The 20,419-nt window shown below is 34.0% G+C and overlaps 1 protein-coding gene across 2 annotated transcripts; it reads left to right on the top strand.

The window, feature by feature from the left end:
• The first annotated feature begins 489 nt into the window (after positions 1-489).
• Positions 490-5,053, top strand: LOC122303578 (aspartic proteinase-like protein 1). 2 transcript variants are annotated; one of them, XM_043115413.1, is made up of 10 exons: positions 490-1,042; positions 1,254-1,392; positions 2,145-2,386; positions 2,500-2,727; positions 2,873-3,011; positions 3,082-3,152; positions 3,357-3,456; positions 3,957-4,017; positions 4,168-4,239; positions 4,531-5,053. In XM_043115413.1, exons 1-10 carry the CDS (start codon positions 690-692, stop codon positions 4,791-4,793), a joined length of 1,668 nt encoding a protein of 555 aa, XP_042971347.1. In that variant the 5' UTR covers positions 490-689; the 3' UTR covers positions 4,794-5,053. The 2 variants fall into 2 exon arrangements, with proteins under 2 accessions (XP_042971347.1, XP_042971348.1); XM_043115414.1 differs by having other exon boundaries at positions 881-1,042; positions 2,111-2,386.
• Positions 5,054-20,419: the final 15,366 nt, after the last annotated feature.

Consider the following 20,419-nt stretch of genomic DNA (forward strand, 5'->3'; position numbering starts at 1 on the left):
GTGTTATAAAACTTTCTAAAAGGAAAGAGAGAGAGATAGAGCTCAGAGAAGTTATGAAACTTATGAATTTCTTAAAGGATTCAACGATATATATAGGCGTACAAAGGGGACTGTGCATTTGACGGCTAGCTCACTATGTTAGTGCTATACTAGTACTATGCACTATGCATATGTCGGCTAACTCACTATGCTGGTACTATGCTAGCACTATGCACTATGCATATGTCAGCTAACTCACTATACTGGTACTATACTAATACTATATACTATGCATTTGACGGCTAATTCAAATCATATAATTTATTTTATAATACTATTATTTTACAACAAAAATATCATTATTATAGAATATTTCGTTAGATTTTAGTCGACGGACTGAACGGACACGTAAAGACCGCGGGGGACCATTTACGTGGCGCGTCTTCGCAGCATAATCATACGGATAACACATACACCATCTTTCTGTTTTCTCCGCTTCAATCATTTTAAAAACCTCTCTCTCTCCCTCTCTCCACTTCCCTTTCTTTCTACTTAACCCCACCTTTTTTTTCTATTCACTTACTTTACCCACTCTCTTTCTTTCCACTCACGTCACAGACACCTGGTGCGCACTGCGCACCTCCTCCTCCTCCTTCCGAATCTTTCGTTCCGAGGAGCTCTAGATCTCCATCTCAACTTCCTTTTGTTCTATGATGCTCATGCTCCGAGTTCGAGTGGCCATGCCTACGGCGGTTCGGTGTTCGATGTTTCTGTTGACGGCTTGGCTGATGGTTCGGAATGCTGGTGCGGTGACTACGGCCACGTCCTCTTTGTCTTCGAGGCTGGTCCACCGGTTCTCCGACGAAGTAAAGGAGCTTAGGTTTTCTGGAAACGGTAGTGCGAATGGGTCGTCGTGGCCGGGCCGGAAGTGGAGCATTGAGTACTATCAGATGCTACTGAGCAGTGACTTCCGGAGGCAGAACATGAAGCTCGGAGCTCAGTACCAGCTTCTATTTCCATCCCAGGGGAGCAAAACGATGTCGTTCGGAAATGACTTCGGATGGTACGCTTTTTTAAATTTAAGATTTTATTTTTGCCTTTTTCAAATTTCTTGTTTGACTCTATCGGTCTACACAAGTATCATAATTTTCAAACAAGATCAAGAATTCAGAGCTTACAAAAAAAACCCATATAAAAGATACGTTGAATTGTGCTTTGCTATTAGCCAAACATCTTAATGTGTTTCTTTTTTCTTTCTTATTTTGTATTTTTAGGTTACATTACACGTGGATTGATATTGGCACACCGAACGTTTCGTTTCTTGTTGCATTGGATGCTGGGAGTGATCTACTTTGGGTTCCATGCGATTGCGTACAATGTGCTCCCCTATCTGCCGGTTACTATAGTAGTTTGGTATGCCAACTTTGCTTCACTTATTATTGCTTATTTTTGTGAGTATTTTCTTTTGTTTTACTTCTGGTATAGTAGACCATACTAGCTTAGGATCTCCCTGCTTAATTTCTAAGCCCTGGCTACTTTCCTACTTGGGGCAATTTACAGAACTTTTCGTGATACATCGTCTTTATGTGCTACAAAATATGTATGAAAGAAACTTATATCGATGCTGTACATTAAGGATTCATAGGAAAGGGAATTATATTTTAACCGTCAAATGTTAGTATAAATACTGAGCTGCCTAAAAAGCTGTATACTACGCTTCACTGGGCGCTATTGTTATCCATCTGAAGACCCAATTGTGGCGAATTTGTCCGTTGTGAGTCATCAGTTCATGGATAAGCCTAAATCAATTCCCAATGTTTGTGCAGTGAACGTCTGCATCATTAATGGGATGTAATCTGCTGTTTTTTTTTTTTTTTTTTTTCCCCCCAAAAGACCACCTCCTTAATAGGTGGTTGGTTCATGGATAAATAGGACAAGTACAGACCCAAAGCAGATGCTTGTACAGGTGAAGATGGCCTCATGATTGGTCATTAGGGGTGGGTTGGGGGAGGGGGTGGGCGGGTGAGTGCCCATCCAAAAGCTCTGGGTGTATATGTTTCAGCCGAGTGGTGCAGTCCCTATTGAGACTTGATAACAGGTTTAGCACTTATTTCCAATAATTGATTCGCAGGTGCTCCCTCGTATACGGGGCATCTATTATGCAGGATAGAGATCTAAATGAGTACAATCCATCTGGTTCAAGCACCAGCAAGCATCTATCTTGCAGCCATCAGTTATGTGAATCAGGTCCAAACTGCAAAGGTCCCAAGCAGTCATGTTCTTACACTATAAATTACTTCTCAGAAAACACCTCAAGTTCTGGATTGCTAGTTGAGGACGTGTTGCATCTTGCATCAGGAGGTGAAAATGCATCAAAATATCTAGTTCATGCTCCAGTCATCATAGGGTGTGCTTTATTACCCTTACAGTCTAATTTTATATCTCTGCGTTCCTTAGCTTGACCTTGTGATGGTTTCCTGAGTATGGGATTAATTCCCATCATCTATTTTCTGAAAACAGGTGTGGTATGAATCAAAGTGGTGGTTACTTGGATGGTGTGGCTCCTGATGGTCTCATGGGTCTGGGACTTGGAGAGCTAGCTGTTCCTAGTATTCTTGCTAAAGCAGGATTGGTCCGGAACTCTTTCTCAATGTGTTTCAATGAGGATGATTCTGGGAGGATTTTTTTTGGGGACCTGGGACCAGCCAGACAACAGTCTACTTCATTCTTACCTTTAGATGGAATATAGTAGGGACCATCTATCTGTTTTTTTAGTATTTTCATGTTTTGTAAAATGCCAATTAATATATATAATATGTTATTGAATCTGTGTACTCATATTCTGACTCGTCAATATTGTGATAATCATGATTAACTCAATGTTTTCATTCAGTAAAACCTACATTGTTGGGGTGGAGGGTTGTTGCATTGGAAATTCTTGCCTTAAGCAGACAAACTTCAGGGCACTGATTGATAGTGGAACATCATTTACATTTCTTCCAGATGATGTCTATGAAAAAATAACAAAGGAGGTAGTTATTTTTATTCTAAACAATGTAATGTATTCTCATTGCCAAGGTCTAATGCGACTTTCATGTATAGTTTGACAGACATGTAAATGCTACAAGGTCTAGCTATGAAGGATCTCCTTGGAGGTATTGCTACGAGTCCAGGTGATTTTTTTAGAGAGTGATGAAACAACCATCCTCTCTCTCTCTCTCTCTCTCTCTCTCTCTCTCTCTCTCTCTCTCTCTCTCTCTCTCTCTCTCTCTCTCTCTCTCTCTCTCCCTCCCCCTTCCTCCCACTGTGAGTATGTTTTGTATATACAATGCATGTCTGTGTCATGCTGATGATCAGGCAGTTTTTATGTGAAACAGTTCACAAGAGTCGCTCGAGGTTCCCTCTCTGACACTGGTTTTCCCATTAAACAACAGCTTTGTGGTCCATAACCCCGTTTTCACTATCCATGGCGATCAGGTGAGTACGTGAAAAATGTACTAATCTCGGGGCAGATATTGACAATTACACACATTACTAGTTATAGTTATAACCATCAGAAGATATTTCATGCTAAGCTGGACTAAACACCTGCATTGGGGGCAAAATCCTCAACTCAAAGTCAAATCTCAGAACCAAATTAGTCTTATGTGGAAGAAAATAATTTTAGCCCTAGGGAAATAGACCACAGTCATGTTGTCAAAAGTGGTGTGGTAATACTATCTGTCAGTCAAAGCAATTACCTGTTATCATGCAGGAGTATGAAATTGGCTGGTACTTTACGAAACACTTGCAATGTAACCATTCTGTGATGTTGTCTTTATAGGAGGTTATGATCTTTGTACTGGGTGACTTTGAAAGAGCATAGTGGACTAGAAAAGAAGTTTAATCAATTATATCTTTATGTGATGCTTAAAATGTGGTCATTATATGAACGGGGATTAATAGTAAAGGATCTAAAATTGTGACTTTTTGTTCAGGGAGTTCTTGGTTTTTGTTTAGCCATACAGCCAGCAGATGGAGACATTGGAACAATTGGACGTAAGTATTCAACATTATATGACTTGTCAAAAAAGAAGAAGTATGCAACATTATATGGTTGCAAGTGTCGTTATGTCTATTTATGCAACATCCCCAACACAAATTTTCATCGTTCTGTCTTCATGTAAGAAGAAAATCTTTCTAATGCAGAGAACTTCATGACGGGATACCGGATGGTATTTGATCGGGAAAGTTTGAAGTTAGCCTGGTCACGCTCAAATTGTGAGTTCTCTCGTCTTTCGATATATTTTATGAGTGTTCCATCTTTCCCAAGTTGAATGTCGCTTGTGAGTGGATGCCCTTGTCCAATGTGTTGAAACCAGTCATTTCACATGGAATTAAGATGCCAAAAACTACATGTTTTCCTTGATGCTAAACTTCTCTTTTATATTTCTTGGAGATGGTTTAAGTTGATTTAAGAAACTGAATTGCAATTCTAGTAGGAAATGAAACTGTGACTCTGCTGTGTTGCTTTGTCTCTGTTGATGTGAACTAATCAAATTGCATGTGTAGGTCAAGATCTCAGTGATGGTAAGAGAATGCCCCTTGCTTCTCCAAGTGGCACGCCATTGAATCCATTGCCAACCAATGAGCAACAGAGCAGCCCTGGTGGACATGCAGTTGCTCCTGCTGTTGCTGGAAGAGCTCCCTCCAAACCATCAGCCGCCTCAAGTCAGCTCATTGCCTCTAGGTTCTGTTTGCTAAGATTGTTGCCCGAGCTGCTTCTACTTGTCAATATCATTTCAGTTTTTAAAGCAGATACTGGCATCATCTAATAGATTATTTAAGTAGTCTTAAATGTAAATCCTGGGTTCCTTCCTCCTCACTTTCTCAGTTTCTATTTTCTCCCCCCTTTTTTTTTTGTTCCTTTCTTTCTCCCCAAATATATAAATGGGTAGCTGTTGTGTCATCCAATGCCAGCAACTTTTTATCTTGTGTGGGTCATTGGATTAGTCGGGGCTTATGGGACAATTCCTGTATTTCTTTTGCTTTTTGTTTGTATTTATATTTTAGTTATCTTCCTTAATTTTATCTACTCATCTGCCTTCTCTTTGTTGCTAAAACTACTCTTCTTTTGTTATTGTAAATGTTAAGCCTCTGTTACCATCATTTCCTATGGTCCAAGTTGTTTCCTTTTGTTGGACTCTTTAATAATGTAAAAAGATGTTGTAAGACATTGCGGTGGCTTCTGCTAAGCAAATTTTGGTTGGCGTCTGTTCTTTGGGTGCCAATAATTGCTTGTAAGAACAAAAGGGAAAATCCTCATGGAAAACAGGAGGGTTAATTTGGGGTTATAGTTTCTGTAACTATCAACGATCGATCGGTGGTGACCAGTCAGGAAATTAAGCACGTTTCTTCTCTGGCGTGGGAAAGCAGCACTGTTATTGTCTTCTTTCTATTGTCTTCACGGTTTTAGTAGTCTTTTGCTCACTGCCTCTGATACCGACGCACGCAGGTTTCCTTTGTTTTTCTTTGGGTAAAAGACTCTGAAAGACAGCTGGGTTACAAGAATCTGTTGAACATCGAAACTGTGGTCGCACAAAAAAAAATCATTATAGAGGTGTTTTATGTTGTCGTTATATTATTATATTATACAAGTGCAATTTTCGTAGCATAGAAATCAATTCTTTTTTATATGCATTGTCCCACCAGTGCAATCATTTCATAAACTATTCGATGAGCCCTATGCTGATCATTATATTCTGAAGTGGTTTTGACCTCCCACAAATCAAAATTTTCCCGTTGATGAGCTGTTTGTTTTTGCCCCTCGTCTCTTGTTATTTTTTCTTTTTAAAGAATTTTGTGTATGTCCCCTTCTCGGAGGATGTGTTTCGGCTCACGCAGAGTTAAAAATTCACTCGTTATTCATTGATGAAACCTACAGTACAGATTCCCGAAATTGCACATAAAATTTCTCGCTAATTGCCAGAAATGTAGCAAAAATATTCCGATTAGTCATCCCAACCCTCCTAAGATATGTATATATGTAGGACTTCAACGTCGTAAATGTTCATTATAGACATGCTCACGTACTTCACAATATATATTATTGTTACGTGGTGCATGCCGCGCCGCAGCCAAATCTGTCGAACATACCCCAAGCTGCTTTTACCTCTAATTAATTTATTAATGTTAAAAATATTTAAACATTTCTTTGGAGTTACGTATAATAACGTAGTGGGAGACGCCGATTAGGAAGGTTTTGGACCATAACGTGAATGAGGACAACGAAGAGGGGGGGAAGGTGAACAATTATTGGGGTTGGAAAGAAGAACAAATATATATGCTGCATGCGCATGGTTGGACGCCTTTAGCTCCACCACCACCTTTTCTCTGTCTCCAAAAAGTTATACCTTTTGATAATCGAAGGAGATCAAAGCACTCCAAGTTGCTACAAATTAACAAACGCGCATATATAAAAAAGTAATGGGTCCTCCTGCCTTTTCACTTTAAGCCAGCTTTCCGTTCTTTGGACATTATTAAGTACCTGAACGGCAGGTTTGATAACAACGCCTCAACTCAAAATTTTTATATGATGATTGATGGTTATAATTTTTTTAAATTTTTATATAAAATATAATAAATAATTTAATTTTTTTAAATATTAAAATAATAATAATACTCAAAAATAATATTTTAAACTTTCATTTTAATTCAAAATTAAGTTTTACTATTCATAAGTCTCATATATTACTTATTATATAATTTTTTACTTTTTTAAATTTTTTAAAAAAATTTTATTTATTTTATTATTTTTAAAATAATTGAATTCTTTTACTAATCATCTATATACTACATATTTGATAAGAAAAAAAAAATAATAACAAAAAGAATGGTATATGATTTATGAGACTTTTGAATGGAATTTTTCTTTAAATAAATCATATATCTAGAGTACTTGACCGGCAGGCGCAGGCCAGGATCAATAGTTTCTGAAGATTAGAAATATTATATATAAAACCTAAGTACTCCCACGTACGTGTTTCCTCCCGCACTAAACTGTATATATATTATACTTCGCTTGCAGGACAGATATCTTCGAGGCTGCGCGCCATGCATGCACTTACTTTCGTTTACCTTTATAGATTTTTTGTGTTTTTAAGCTAAGTCTTGATCATCGGTACGAGTAGAAAAAATCAAGTACATTGCGGCCATCTGATAGTGTTACTATGCTGAAAAAGATCTGCACAAATGTTTGTTAAATTTGAGAATTCTAAGCGAGAGGGAGATAAACGTACAGTACTAGGATTGAGACCCTATTATATGATCTATAACTGTCCTTCTAGATTTTTTTAACATGATTAAAGATATCGATCACTTTATAAATATTGTAGGTAGAGTACTTATTAATTTAATTATATATATATATATATATATATATACTAGTAAAGCAGCACGTGCGATGCACGTGTGCCCAGTCAATATTTTTCTTAAATGTAACAATTTAAAAATTTTTCAATTTAGTTATAAATAGACAGAATTTTATCTATATTTTAATAATTTTCTTCCTCTTCATAATAAACATTATATATATTGTTTGCAAAATATTCATTGCTATAATACAGCACTCTAATAAACATAACTACAATTATACACGAGTACCCTGTATTTATATATTACAATAGTCAAAAGTTTCAAAAGAAAAGTCTGGAAACTCATTCTGCTGTTCCTGGGACGTTATTAACAGATAATACAGTAAGTTTGTTTTGGCGTAACCTCCCAGATTCATTCATCTATGCGCCCAAGACTATGATCCACTCATTATTTTCAATGTTATTTGCAATGTTTTCAATATAAGGCAGATGTTCCTGTAACAATGAAAAAACATATAAAAAGATAATGTATCAAAATTTTTAAACGTATTTAAATGTATAGATTTTACCTCGTCTGTACGGTCTATAAGATCAACAGCTGTGCATCCCAAAATTTCCTCTGCCAAAGATCCAAAAATAACAACAGGTGTCGATGTGGTATCATCATACACATCTAAATAAACTTGATACCTGACAGCAATAAATAAATTATCATTCGTTGATATCAGCAAATAAAATGTTCTAACTACCATGTAAAAATTTTTAATTTCAAAATATGAGCAAAATGTTTACCTTGCCCGTGCAATTGCTGCATTCTTGCAACTATAACATATGAAGTTTTCACCGAGGTCATAGCCAGTTGCCTTGTTACAATTCTCGCATGATACATAGTGGAATGACTGGTGAAAATCAATCATTCTAAATTTGCCTCTAACCAAATATGTGGACCTCTGCATTAAGACAAAATAACTATGTGCACTAATCAACATCTAAACAATACTGTATAGAAGGATTCGAAATTCACCCTTATTACATAAATTAAATCCAACAAACAATCAACATTTCAAATTGAAGCATATGCACAGTTCTGAATCCATAGCACACAATTCACAAATTGTCATCCTCCATCTCCATTTCATTCCAACCAACCTCCAATCTCCATGTCCCAAAAACTTAGAATAAAATTAAACAATTCCAAAGAGTGAAAAAATGAATTTTATTCTTTAAAATAAGAAATTTGGCTTAAAAAAAAAAAAAGAGAAAAATATACCGCCATTGTTGGAGCAGATATCAGTTTTTTGCGATTTCAGATACTTTTATGATTGGATCGGTAGAACTATTTGAAGCTGATCCAAAACTATTTCCAATGATTTCTTCCAGCAATTTATCATTTTGTGCTGCCCTGAAAATTTGAATTAGTAAATAAAGTTAAACATCAATAGAAACAAAGAAAGATTTACAATGAAAAAAATCACATTAAATTTATAGTGTATTTAAATAAGTTATTTACCATGTACGTAATGCAACAGAAGATGAAAGAAGGGGTTCAACAATAAAGACACTCGTCGGTCTTGATGACAGCGATAGGCCTATATTATAAACATGAATGAATAAATATACAAGTATAAGATGTACAATTAACAATAATGTTAATATTAACAGGAAGTACCATTATAAGAAGAAACTTTGATCCGTGTTCCTAAAATAATTGGCTTTGCCAGAATAAGGTCAGAAATTTCGCGGCATTCGTCATGAACAAAGCGATTCCACATTGTTAAACGCAGGAGTTTTAGACTATTAAAAATGATAAATGGTGTTAAATTCATCATAATAAAACAATTATAATATATTAATCTAAAAATTTTACCAATGTGAGACAATATACATTCATACCCTGGATCAATCAAGTATATCTCTTGGATCAACGATTTTCCATGGTTCGTATTCACTTCATTTGGCGGGTTCATATGAATTGCAAGTGCCAAAATATCTAGTTTAGGAAAAAAGAAATTGTTACTTTGCAGTGAGAGGGAACTATATAAAAATATCGACATTTATATAGTAGTTACCTATTTCAGCATCTGTGTCTATGTGTACGCCAAGTTCATTCAAAGGAACAAGGTTATATTCTGGCGGTCTAAGTGCTGGCTCGTCTTCTTCGATCTCTTCAACAATGGTCTTGGAGTTTATTGTCCATTGAAACTGATATGGTCCTCTTTAATGCCTTGGATCCATTGTTCTTACCAAAGCATTTGCGATATAGTATGATTGGTAGATATACAGTGTATCATTACGTAGATTGATGTCTTTCCCAAAGATCACTGCTTGCACGGGATTTCCCTGTAAGAAGACAATGAATAAATTTAATTGTTTAATTTTGAACCATACACAAAATAATGATAAGTAATGAAGAGTAATATTTTAATACTTCAGAATCTAAAAGTATCAAATTTTGATATTTTGTTGCTGAATTTTGCGCCGTACGTTTTGGTGACTTTTCTGTAACGATCATTTTGATCTTCCAATTTCTTGTGGCTGGAGTAATGTCCCTAACAGATGTATACACAGTCCGCATGTTCACTGTAATTAAAAATTAGATGACAAACAAATGTGAATATATAACAAAAAAATTTATAGAATTATAAAATGAAAAAAAAAACAGTATATGAATAATAATAACATAAAAGAATTGGAACACTCACATGATATTACAAAAGACATCAAAATAATTGGAACACTTGCATGATATTATAATGAATTTGTTAATCTTAAAAAATTTCTATATACAATGTTTTTTGTATAATTTGTTTCATAAACAGCACTTGTCGTTGGTCTTATGAGCATTTTGACCGAATCAGCAGTCTTAGCTCTTGAAAGTGCAACATATAATTGTCCATGAGAAAAGACAGGTTCTGGTAAGTATATTCCGACAGAATTTAACGTTTGTCCCTGTGATTTATTTACTGTCATTGCAAAACTTAACCTAACAAGAAATTGTGTCCTCTTAAATGGGAAGCCGTTATTTTCAGTTGTTTTTGGTAAAAATGCAATTCTAGATATAAAAACTCTTTTACCACTGTGGTGACCAGATGAAATTCGTGCATCGATCAGATTACGACTAAAATTGCAACAAGTTAATCGTGTTCCATTGCAAAGACCTTCTGAATGATTAATATTTCTAACTAACATAATAGGACAATTTCTTTTAAGTAACAATTCATGTGGTGGCAATCCGTTCGGTGTCAATGTATTTAAAAAATCTTCCATAATACCTTGTTCAGATACATCAATTGTTTCATCAAAGCTATAATATCGTACAACGTCACCAGGGAATTTGTTAATGAGAATAGTATTTATTTCATCAACTGACCGATTTTTTGGAGTTAATATAGCTCGATTTGACATTTCTATTAAATTGTCTGGATAGTTAGAAATATTTCCAAAAACAACATCTAATAAAGAATTTAGAGAGTCAAGATCATTGGTATAGGGAATGGTCATTTCTTTGGGAATTTCGATATTTTCGTCAATAGTTATGGGTGCGTTACCATTGCCAACTTCAATTAAATAATGCGAAAAATCTGGATCTAATCTGACTCTCATATTTTTTGTTAATTTTATTTTTTTAAAAATAGACCATAAATAAGAAGAAGCTAAACTTGAATCAATCTGTTGTTCTTTTGTGCTATTACGAATCACAGGTAATACTTGTCGAAAGTCTCCACCAAAAACAATAACTTTCCCACCAAAAGGGAGATCTATATCGTTAATATCTTGCAACATTTTATCTAATGCTTTTATTGAATGTTTTGTAGACATGGGTGCTTCATCCCATATAATTAATTTTGCAAGTCGTAATAATTTAGCAAGATTTTCCTGTTTACTCACATTACATGTGCTACTTTTATCTGCATTTAATGGAATCTTAAATCTTGAATGTGCTGTTCGTCCTCCAGGTAAGATGGAGGCAGCAATACCGGATGACGCAGTTGCAAGTGCTATCATATTTTTCGATCTAATTTCTGCTAGAAGTGCTCTGTATAGAAAAGTTTTACCGGTACCAGCAGGGCCATCAACGAAAAAAGCACCAGCTTTATTTGATACTAATGTATGCAATATCAAATCATACGCATTTTTTTGTTCAGAATTTAGGACTTGTGATGCAAGTAGATCTTCAGTTGGAATTGTGACTACTCATTCGTCGTCAATTTCTCTATTTGTAAATTCATTTTGACCGTAAAATATATCGGCAGGAACAAAACGATACATATTTATATCTTTTCCCATAGATTCTAGTGTGGAAGCAATATCTTGTAGAACCATCTTCCTAACAACTGTTGACGACACGTTTCTTATTAGAAAATCTGTAGACATTTCTTTTTCAAATCGCTCCCAAAGTTCTTTTGGGTTCGTAGGATTGCAATACACCAAAATTATTGAGAAAATGTGTTTTAAACTACTTGGTATCCGATATAGACAAGCTTCTTCTAAACAATCTTCTAAGCTACTATCTTTGTTTAACAAACCATGAGAAGTAGCTGCTTCACGATACATTGGTAGTACAACACCATTAACTGTTCTTAATTTCTCAAATGACGTTGCTCCTCTGATATGATTCAATAACATCCGTAGATAATATCTTTCACCTTCAAATGGATTGGCTGTAACAATTCGGCCTATAACAGTTTTTTTTTCCTCGGAGTCCAAATTCTACATTGTGAATCCCAAACAAATTTTTCAGGAAATTCTCTATACAACAATTTTCGTGCATTCTCATCAATTTGGTTTCTATAAAAGAATTCTGTCAACATCGATTTTTTGGATGTATACGAGTTTAACACATTGTTTAGATCTTCGTGTGCACGAAAAGACACCAAATGTTGATCTTCTAGGTGTAAGTGTAAACTATAAACTGATGGATACATTTCGTTAAGCGTGAAACCGTATATTCTCCACATTGCTTCAGGTGGAGTAATCCATCTTCCCGATTGAAATTGTTCGATTTCGTCAATTTGTTGGTTATTTTCTTTGCTAATGATATTGAAAGCAACACGATCATATCCTTTATAAATATACTTGTATAAATATTTAACAGCTTTAACTGTACAATAAATCTCAATGTTAATATGACAATTATATTTGGAAACAAGATACGGATTGTATGGAACAACCCACCGATTGTCTAAATCTTTTCCTCTAATTCTAGCAATGACTCCATTGTTAGAACGTTTGTATGACGGGAAACAATCAGTTCCAACAGTTGTGTTAGCTGTAAATTCTTTGGGGTATTGATTCTTACAGATGCCGTCTTTGTCCATACATATATTGGCTGGATTTAATATTCCGCAAGGACCATGCATCATGTGTCTAAGGACGACTTTATATAAATGTAAATTTTTCGTTTTGTTAGGTATTTTTGCTGAAACAATTTCGTCAAAAGTTTCAGGTGCATAAATTCTCCAATCTTTCTGAAGTATAATTAAGAAATGAACATGTGGTAGACCTCTTTTTTGATATTCGATGGTATAAACATATGCTGCAACCTTACCAAAAATTTCTCGCTTAAACAGATCAATCTTCAATTCTTCTAATTTTGCTCTAAAGATTCTTGCAATTAAATCAGGGCGGTTCTGAACTTCTTCATGTGGATTTAGTTGTTCTAAGATTTCTTCCCAATTTGGATTACATGTCATGGTTAGAAATATATCAGGTTTGCCAAAACGTTGAACTAATGCCATTGCTTCCATATATCTCTTCCGCATATCTCTTGGACCTCCAATAAAAGATAAAGGTAGAATAATCCGTTTTCCAATATTGGATGCGCAAGTTTCTCCAACTGAAAGACTATCTACAATACCTTGATACACATCTGATCTAATCTCATGTTGTTTCGAACGAAAATAATCTAATCTTGACGTTTCAATTTTAATGTACATATCAACAACAAATTATTGCAGCAAACGACTAGATAGTAACAAAATCGACATGTACATATCTCTTATTTGTAATTTGAAACAATAATATTCACGATATGAAACCGTTGGTACTTTCTTCTTATTCTTCAAAACTGAAAATATGATAAAATATAGTTTAGAAAATTTAGATGAAACTAAAATACATAATTAAATTTACATAAATTTTTTATTACCTTGGCCTTCTTTTCGAAGAAATTCTTCTGCGCTATTTGAATGTTCAATAAAGTGTGATTCTAATGCCTGGGCATTTAACGATATCATTCCTCTTTCTACTTTTTTGATTCCCTGGTGCCAACCCGAGTCACCGAAAGGAAACAATAATGGGTATTGTAATGGATCATAACATCCAAAATAATACTGAACAATATGACTGCCTCTTGCTTCGTTAAAAACAATAATGTCTCGACCTTTTTGTTCTGTACAGTTGTCAGTTTCTGTCCATATAGCTGCTACTTGCGATACCGACGGAGCATTGTAAACACGTTGGTCTAAATCAATATCTGATCTTATACGAATTGTATGATTTTCAAGACTTGAAATGTTGCTGAGGGTTCTAAAGAAGCGACAGTATGGATTAACCTCAAGTATATCCATTAATCGAGCAATGATAGAAGGATCTAATCTTTCTGCGTCATGAATACGATTTTCTAACTCGTGCTCCGTATCGAAGAAATATAGTTGTAAATATGAAGGATGCCCATCTTCAGGAACTAAATTCTCAATATAATGATACATCTGTCCCTGAACTCTAAACGTGTAGATTCCTCTATTTCGTCTACATAATTCTTTATCAAATATAACTCCAAATGATGTGAAAGCGAATTTATTATTGTACGTGCGTGCATATGTACAAAACTTTTTAGACTCGACTGAATTAGAAGTAAATAATTGATAAAACTCATCTGAAAATTGATTACGGCTCAACGCTATTGTCCCATCAGCGCAACAAAAGCCGTTTGGTTCATGGTAAAATTTTCTTGCTCCACAATATTGGCACGAAAGCACAAAGGGTAAGTGGTTTGCCTCCAAAATGTCAGTTTGTAATATTCGTCTGAAAGAAGTACCAACTGATGAAGTTTTCTGAACACTGCCAGAGTTGCAAGTTTCTATCCTAGATAGAGTAGATGCGGTCCTATGTATAATGTTACCAGAAGTGTTAATATTTGACGAAGATCCAATTTCTCTTGTACAAATAATTTCATCATCGTTTGAATTATAAGATACATTACGTTGAAATCTTGTTTCTGTTTGTTTTTTCTTACTTCTGCATTCTTTCAGTTCAGCATACCTCTGCCGCTTTTCTTGACGTAGTTCTTCTTTCTTCTCCTCTGATTGAGCAGCGTACCAATTTTTTTTTTCCAACACCATTTCCAGATTTTTCAAAATTTATTTTTAAAGAATTTTAGATACAAATTAGTGAAGATACAATTTATGAAATTTTAATGTTCTATGTAATAAGATCGGCTTACCAGTTAGCATTCTTAGAACGAATCACAAATTTTGTAGGAATTTGAAAGACTAAGAAGACATAAATAACAACTTGTCAAACACGCAGACATACAAAACAAAGAAACGAATATCCAAGGAAAGAAAAAAAAAAAAAAACAAGCTTGCAATTATGTATCTCTAAAGCATAAAGAAATATTATATATAAATAATAGCATATGATTAACATTCATATCAAACCAAATATTAAATAACAATCTTATTGATTTGTAAAATAACATAGACAAATGAATTCATAAAATAATACAAAATAAATAGAGGAACATTTATTTATATGGATAATAACAAAACATACCTGGAGATAGAGGACAAATGAAAGATCAGTGAAAAATGAGGAGATCACGACCCAGCAAATCGAGGAGCACAAAGACAACGACACATGCAACAACTTTGCTGTAAATGAATATATTATAAAACATCACACAACCACTCTGATAATATATTATCATTTATTAAATAAGACTATATTAACATATCAAAAATTAATCTGTTAATAACGTTAATATAATTTAATTTGTTAACACTTATTTATTAAAATTTTAATAAGATTTTTCATATTATGAATCTTTCAATTGGAGGGAATTGCTGCTAGATGCTTTTTTTTAAGCATATCTTTCTCTCTGTTTTCTACGGAGTTCTTCCTTTTTCTCTTTTGGTAAATCTTTATACGGGATATTCTCCGCTCGTTGTTTTCTTTGATCTTCAAAAAATAGTCTCCAAACTTAACTTTTACAAAATTAATATTACTATTTCAAAAAAAATACTACATAACTTATTAACACAATCTTACCACTTCTCATTATGTTAACGAAGCAAATGATTCTTCTAAAAGTTGGATACCGTTCAACACAACCAAAACTAAATGAATAAATAATAATTGTTTAATGCGAAATCCATATCTCCATGATGCATTTTAAATGCTATAAACAATTTCGTTGATTCATATGTTGAAAAATACATACAACCAAAAATCAACAAGGAAATGAAGATAAGAAAATAACACATGGAATGAAAAAATACCATGAAAATGGAACTTATAAAAAGCATAGATCGATATCACATATCAAAATTCTTGAATAAAATATTTTTCAAAATTAATTTGTCATTCAAAGCAAGGATCCACAAAAAAATTATAAGTAGAGACCAGCAAAAAGAGATATAATATATATATATATAAAAGCACTTACAAGTCTTGAAATGAACAATAGAGAGTCTTTTATATATTTAGATCTCTTGATGAGGACAATTCCTGTTTAGACACAAAAGGCATTGTAAGTTTTAATTGTATTATATATATATATATATACACAGGCAGATTATGTGTAGGCAGATTTTCCTTACCATGAAGAAAGAAATAAAACTAAGGAAATATGTACCTTCTGAAACAAAAACCGAATCAGCTATACGAGACGAAGTGAACACAAATGAGCCATAAAGCCGTTTTAAGGTGCCTATTGTCCTCAATCATCTAGATGTCCTATCACGCTGCAAAACTACTGCTGCAACCAAATCTTTTTGCGGATTCATGATGATTTATAATCTATTACTGTATACCTTTAGTCATATTTGTATGATGTCTGCCCAATTACTTGACACCATTGTTTTCATTACAGAAGACAAAATTTAGTGAAAGATGGCTCGTGCATGGTCTATTATTAGCACGCATGCATTTTTTCTTGTGTTTGGTATTTTTTTAAAGTGCGATATGATTCTTGAAAGCAAATAAAATCATATAAAATGTGGAAAATTTCCAAGTGTTGGAAATTTGAAATTGTCCATATCCTAAAAGACTACCATTTACCATCTCAGAAAAGAATCAAGTAGTCTTGCTCATATTAGACATTTGAAAGTTCAATTATAGGTTCTGCGTCTAAAAAGATTTTGAATTAAAAAAGTTGCGATATATTACCCAAAGGTTTATTTTTCTTCAATTGTTTTTGGCGTGTGTTACCCACCATGATGACAAAAGGGATCCTTTAAAAGCTTGCTATTGACATGTTACCTAACGTCTCTTAATTCATACATAGCTCTATTATTGTTTTTTTTTTTTAAATCCTACTTTAGTAGGTTTAGAGACTATAATTTGAAAGAAAGAGATTAAGCTTAATCCATTGTTTAATTAACAACATGTCATATCCCCAATCCAATCTCTTTCTTTCGAGAAGACTTTTTCTCTCAGCCTCCGCGATTAGCATGAGATTTGAGACTTTATCAAAAGTTTTTTATTTTTTATTTTTCAGTAGTGCAGTCAAATTCTGCTTGGGATTTCCTGCTCAACTTCACATTCCACGACACATGTTTGACGACTATGAAGTACTTGCACATTGCTTTAACTTAAACAGTGATCTGTACCTTTTATGTCTGAGAAGAAATTATGCCGCTCAGTGTTTATTGCTGAGCATGTCGCCCTTAGTTTTTTTCTTTTTTTTATATAATTTTTTAATATATTTAAACATTTTTAAAAAATAAAAAAATCTACCAATATATTTAAAATTATTTTCTTAATTATTAAATAAAAAATTAAAAAAAAATTGTGACTAATGACCACTTTGAAAAGGCAAATAGAGAAGATATACAAACATTTTCTAATAATAACTTTAGTATAAAATAATAAGATAATGATAGATTTACTCATTGTACAAATTGTGATTTTCATCCAGAGGTTTCTCGGTCGTCCAAGAGTCATGCGGGAAGAAGTGTCGAAGTCCCCAAGTCCTCTTTCTTCCTCCTCCTTATTTTCCTTTTTTCTCAACTTTACACTTTTATCCTTCTTGTCACTTACCGCGTGATTGTTAAGGTTCTTTTTTTTTTCTTTTTTTTTTTCACAAAAGAACTTTATGAAAAATGAGTTAAATTTTACATTTCACATTTATATAATCCAAGACCAATACTATAAAGCAGGCATTTGCTTTTGAAAAAACTTTAGAAACACAAAACCCGATACAAGCTAATGTACTTAAACAAGTGCAAAACTAATCACCCAGTATAATAAATAAAATTCTTGATTTTTAATATATTTGTTGAGTCTTTTTAAGGTTGAGATCAATTTGAAGAAACTATGCACAATCATCTCAAACTATAACAGTATCTGTTGCAATCATCTCCTAAACTATCAAAAACTTGTAATGGACTCCCTTCTCCCTTTAAAATAGTCCAAATTAGCCCTAACAATTTAAAAAAAAATATATAATAATATAAAATAATAAAAAAAAGTAAGGAATCCACAAGAAGGAAGATATGTTTGCTTTGAATACAGAGGACAAGCTGGGACCAACATTGAATAAGGACTTGTCATCTACTTTCCAATGACAATTCGAATCCACACGTCTAATATCAGTTATCCAGTGCACTATCACTATTGATAAAAAATTTTTAATATACGTAATCCCTGACATCACTTCGGTGGAAAAAATCATTTAGCTCGATTCTTTTTCATTCATGTAATTTGGCACCCTTGAGCTTCCTTTTATTGTTGCATGTGAGACTAAAATGAAGTTTATTGTTTCATCTGCTAAAATGAAGTTTTTGCTATTCTGGGAACACTAAAACATATCAATAATTTGTAGAAGCAGATAATAGCACAAATTGATTAGGAAATGTGTTGATTACATATAACATAGCAAATTACTTCATTTTAGTACACTGCAGGTAGAATTCCATGCATATTATGCAGTAGTCATCAGTTCATCTTCAATTATGTTATTACTACAATAAATGGCAAAAGTTCAAAATGTCCTAAAATAAATAACAAAAGAAATAAGTACATCTCATTCAGTATACTGAAGCAACTGAGGTTATTCATGTGAATCAACCTGTTTAGAAGGAGACCAGCAACACTGTCATGATTGTTGATATCTTGATCCACTGGAATTTTTCCAAATAACAAGCAAAGATTTTACAAGTGAATTGTAACTAAAAAATTTGTAAAATGACAAGCTTCAATTGGGATTTAGAGAACATTCATGGAGGAGATGAATGAAATTATTAGATTTAAAATATCATTTCTTAAATACAATTAGTATTTCAGATTCATATTACGGTTTTGTAAGAAATTGTGCATTATTAAAGGAGAAATAAAATGGAACACATAAAAGATCTAACAGAAGATAGAAACACAAATATGAATATTTGTGAAGTATTATTTTATTATCACAAAGCAAAATTACAGAAATTTGAGGCTCTTTGCCTCAATTTTTAAACGCTCTTACTCTTCAAAAATCTGCATGCCTTTCCTATCTAAAGGAGTAGCCACTCGAAAAGAAGAGTTAAGCAAAGATTTTAAATCTCTGTTCTCTCGCTTTAGTGCTTCCATCTTCATGTTGGACTCCATAAGAAGCCGTTGAAGGATAAAAATATTCTCGTGAAGTTTGTCAACCCCACCAGTCCTAGATTGTAGTCGCTGAGAATATGCGACAAGGGTTGATGAGTATCGAGTACCGAGACTCACAAGGTCGTAGATAATTTCATTATCTGACTTATTAGTCAGATCATCATTGGATTGCATTATAGTACCTACGGAAGAAGCAGAAACAACTGGTGAACGAGGTGCAGAATACCTCATATATTGGTAATGAGAAAATTGTCGAGCCATTGCAAAGTGAGAAAACAGAAAGAGATTACAGAGTAAGAATGCAGACTAAATTTAGAAAAGTGAAGAAGATGAGATGCGAAAGAAGATGAGCTAAATAATTCTTTTATAAAGAAAATTATGACAGAATATCACTCTATTGCTTCATAACATCTTTCGTGAAGCATCTCTCTACAAGAGACAAGAGATGTAGCATCATAGCTACGGTGCCTGACAGATACAGAAGAGCAATGTAGTATCATAGCTGCGGCACCTGACAGCTACAGAAGACCTGTAAAAATCTTACGGATCAGAGTTGTCTGGTCTAAAATAGAGGGTCACCGTTTTTGTTGAAAAAGAGAGAGAGAGAGAGAGAGAGAGAGAGAGAGAGAGAGAGAGAGAGAGAGAGAGAGAGAGAGAGAGAGAGAGAGAGAGAGAGAGAGAGAGAGAGTTAACAGCTTAATTTTGATGAATTCTTTATTGAGTATGTTATTTAGAAGAACACTTCAAGTATATCATTTATGTTTTTCTAAAGCAATTGAGAGTTTACCATTGAAACCGAAGATGTTAGACATGGGTACAGCTGAAAAAATCATGGGAGGTCGAATCCGCACCGTTTTCCATCAGAAAACCCTCCAAACAGAGCAAAAAAGAGAAAACCAAAGAAGACAACGGCCAAAATCTCTTCGTACAGAGCTTTATCAACAAAAACGGAAATCCACATGCAAATTCTATGAGATAGGGCAAAACAAAGTAGAGAAAATAAGTGAGAGGAAAGAGAAGGTGATGAGTGAAATGATAGGAGTCGGGGTGGGTCAATGGAGAACAGTTTTATTTCATGAGAGGAATGTGGGAGGTTTGTGTACGTGACAATACACACAAGGGAAACCCACATGCAATGTATCTGTGCTGAGAAGTGGATTCTCTCCCACCAAATGAAAACCATGCGTCCTTAAAGCGGTTTTCGGTTTTACTTTTTGGTGAATTACGACTTGTTTGGATGCTCGACTAAGTATGTCTTCGACCCGTTAGATCCCTAG

The sequence above is a fragment of the Carya illinoinensis genome, chromosome 3 (genome assembly GCF_018687715.1).
Source record: "Carya illinoinensis cultivar Pawnee chromosome 3, C.illinoinensisPawnee_v1, whole genome shotgun sequence".
Lineage (NCBI taxonomy): Eukaryota > Viridiplantae > Streptophyta > Magnoliopsida > Fagales > Juglandaceae > Carya > Carya illinoinensis.

Bases quoted from the DNA above. Each gene is read 5' to 3' on its own strand.
- LOC122303578 (XM_043115413.1), top strand. From the start codon at position 690: ATGATGCTCATGCTCCGAGTTCGAGTGGCCATGCCTACGGCGGTTCGG. The intron at 2,728-2,872 runs GTAGGGACCATC...GTTTTCATTCAG, and splicing joins TTACCTTTAGATGGAATATA to TAAAACCTACATTGTTGGGG. The intron at 3,153-3,356 runs GTGATTTTTTTA...TATGTGAAACAG, and splicing joins AGGTATTGCTACGAGTCCAG to TTCACAAGAGTCGCTCGAGG.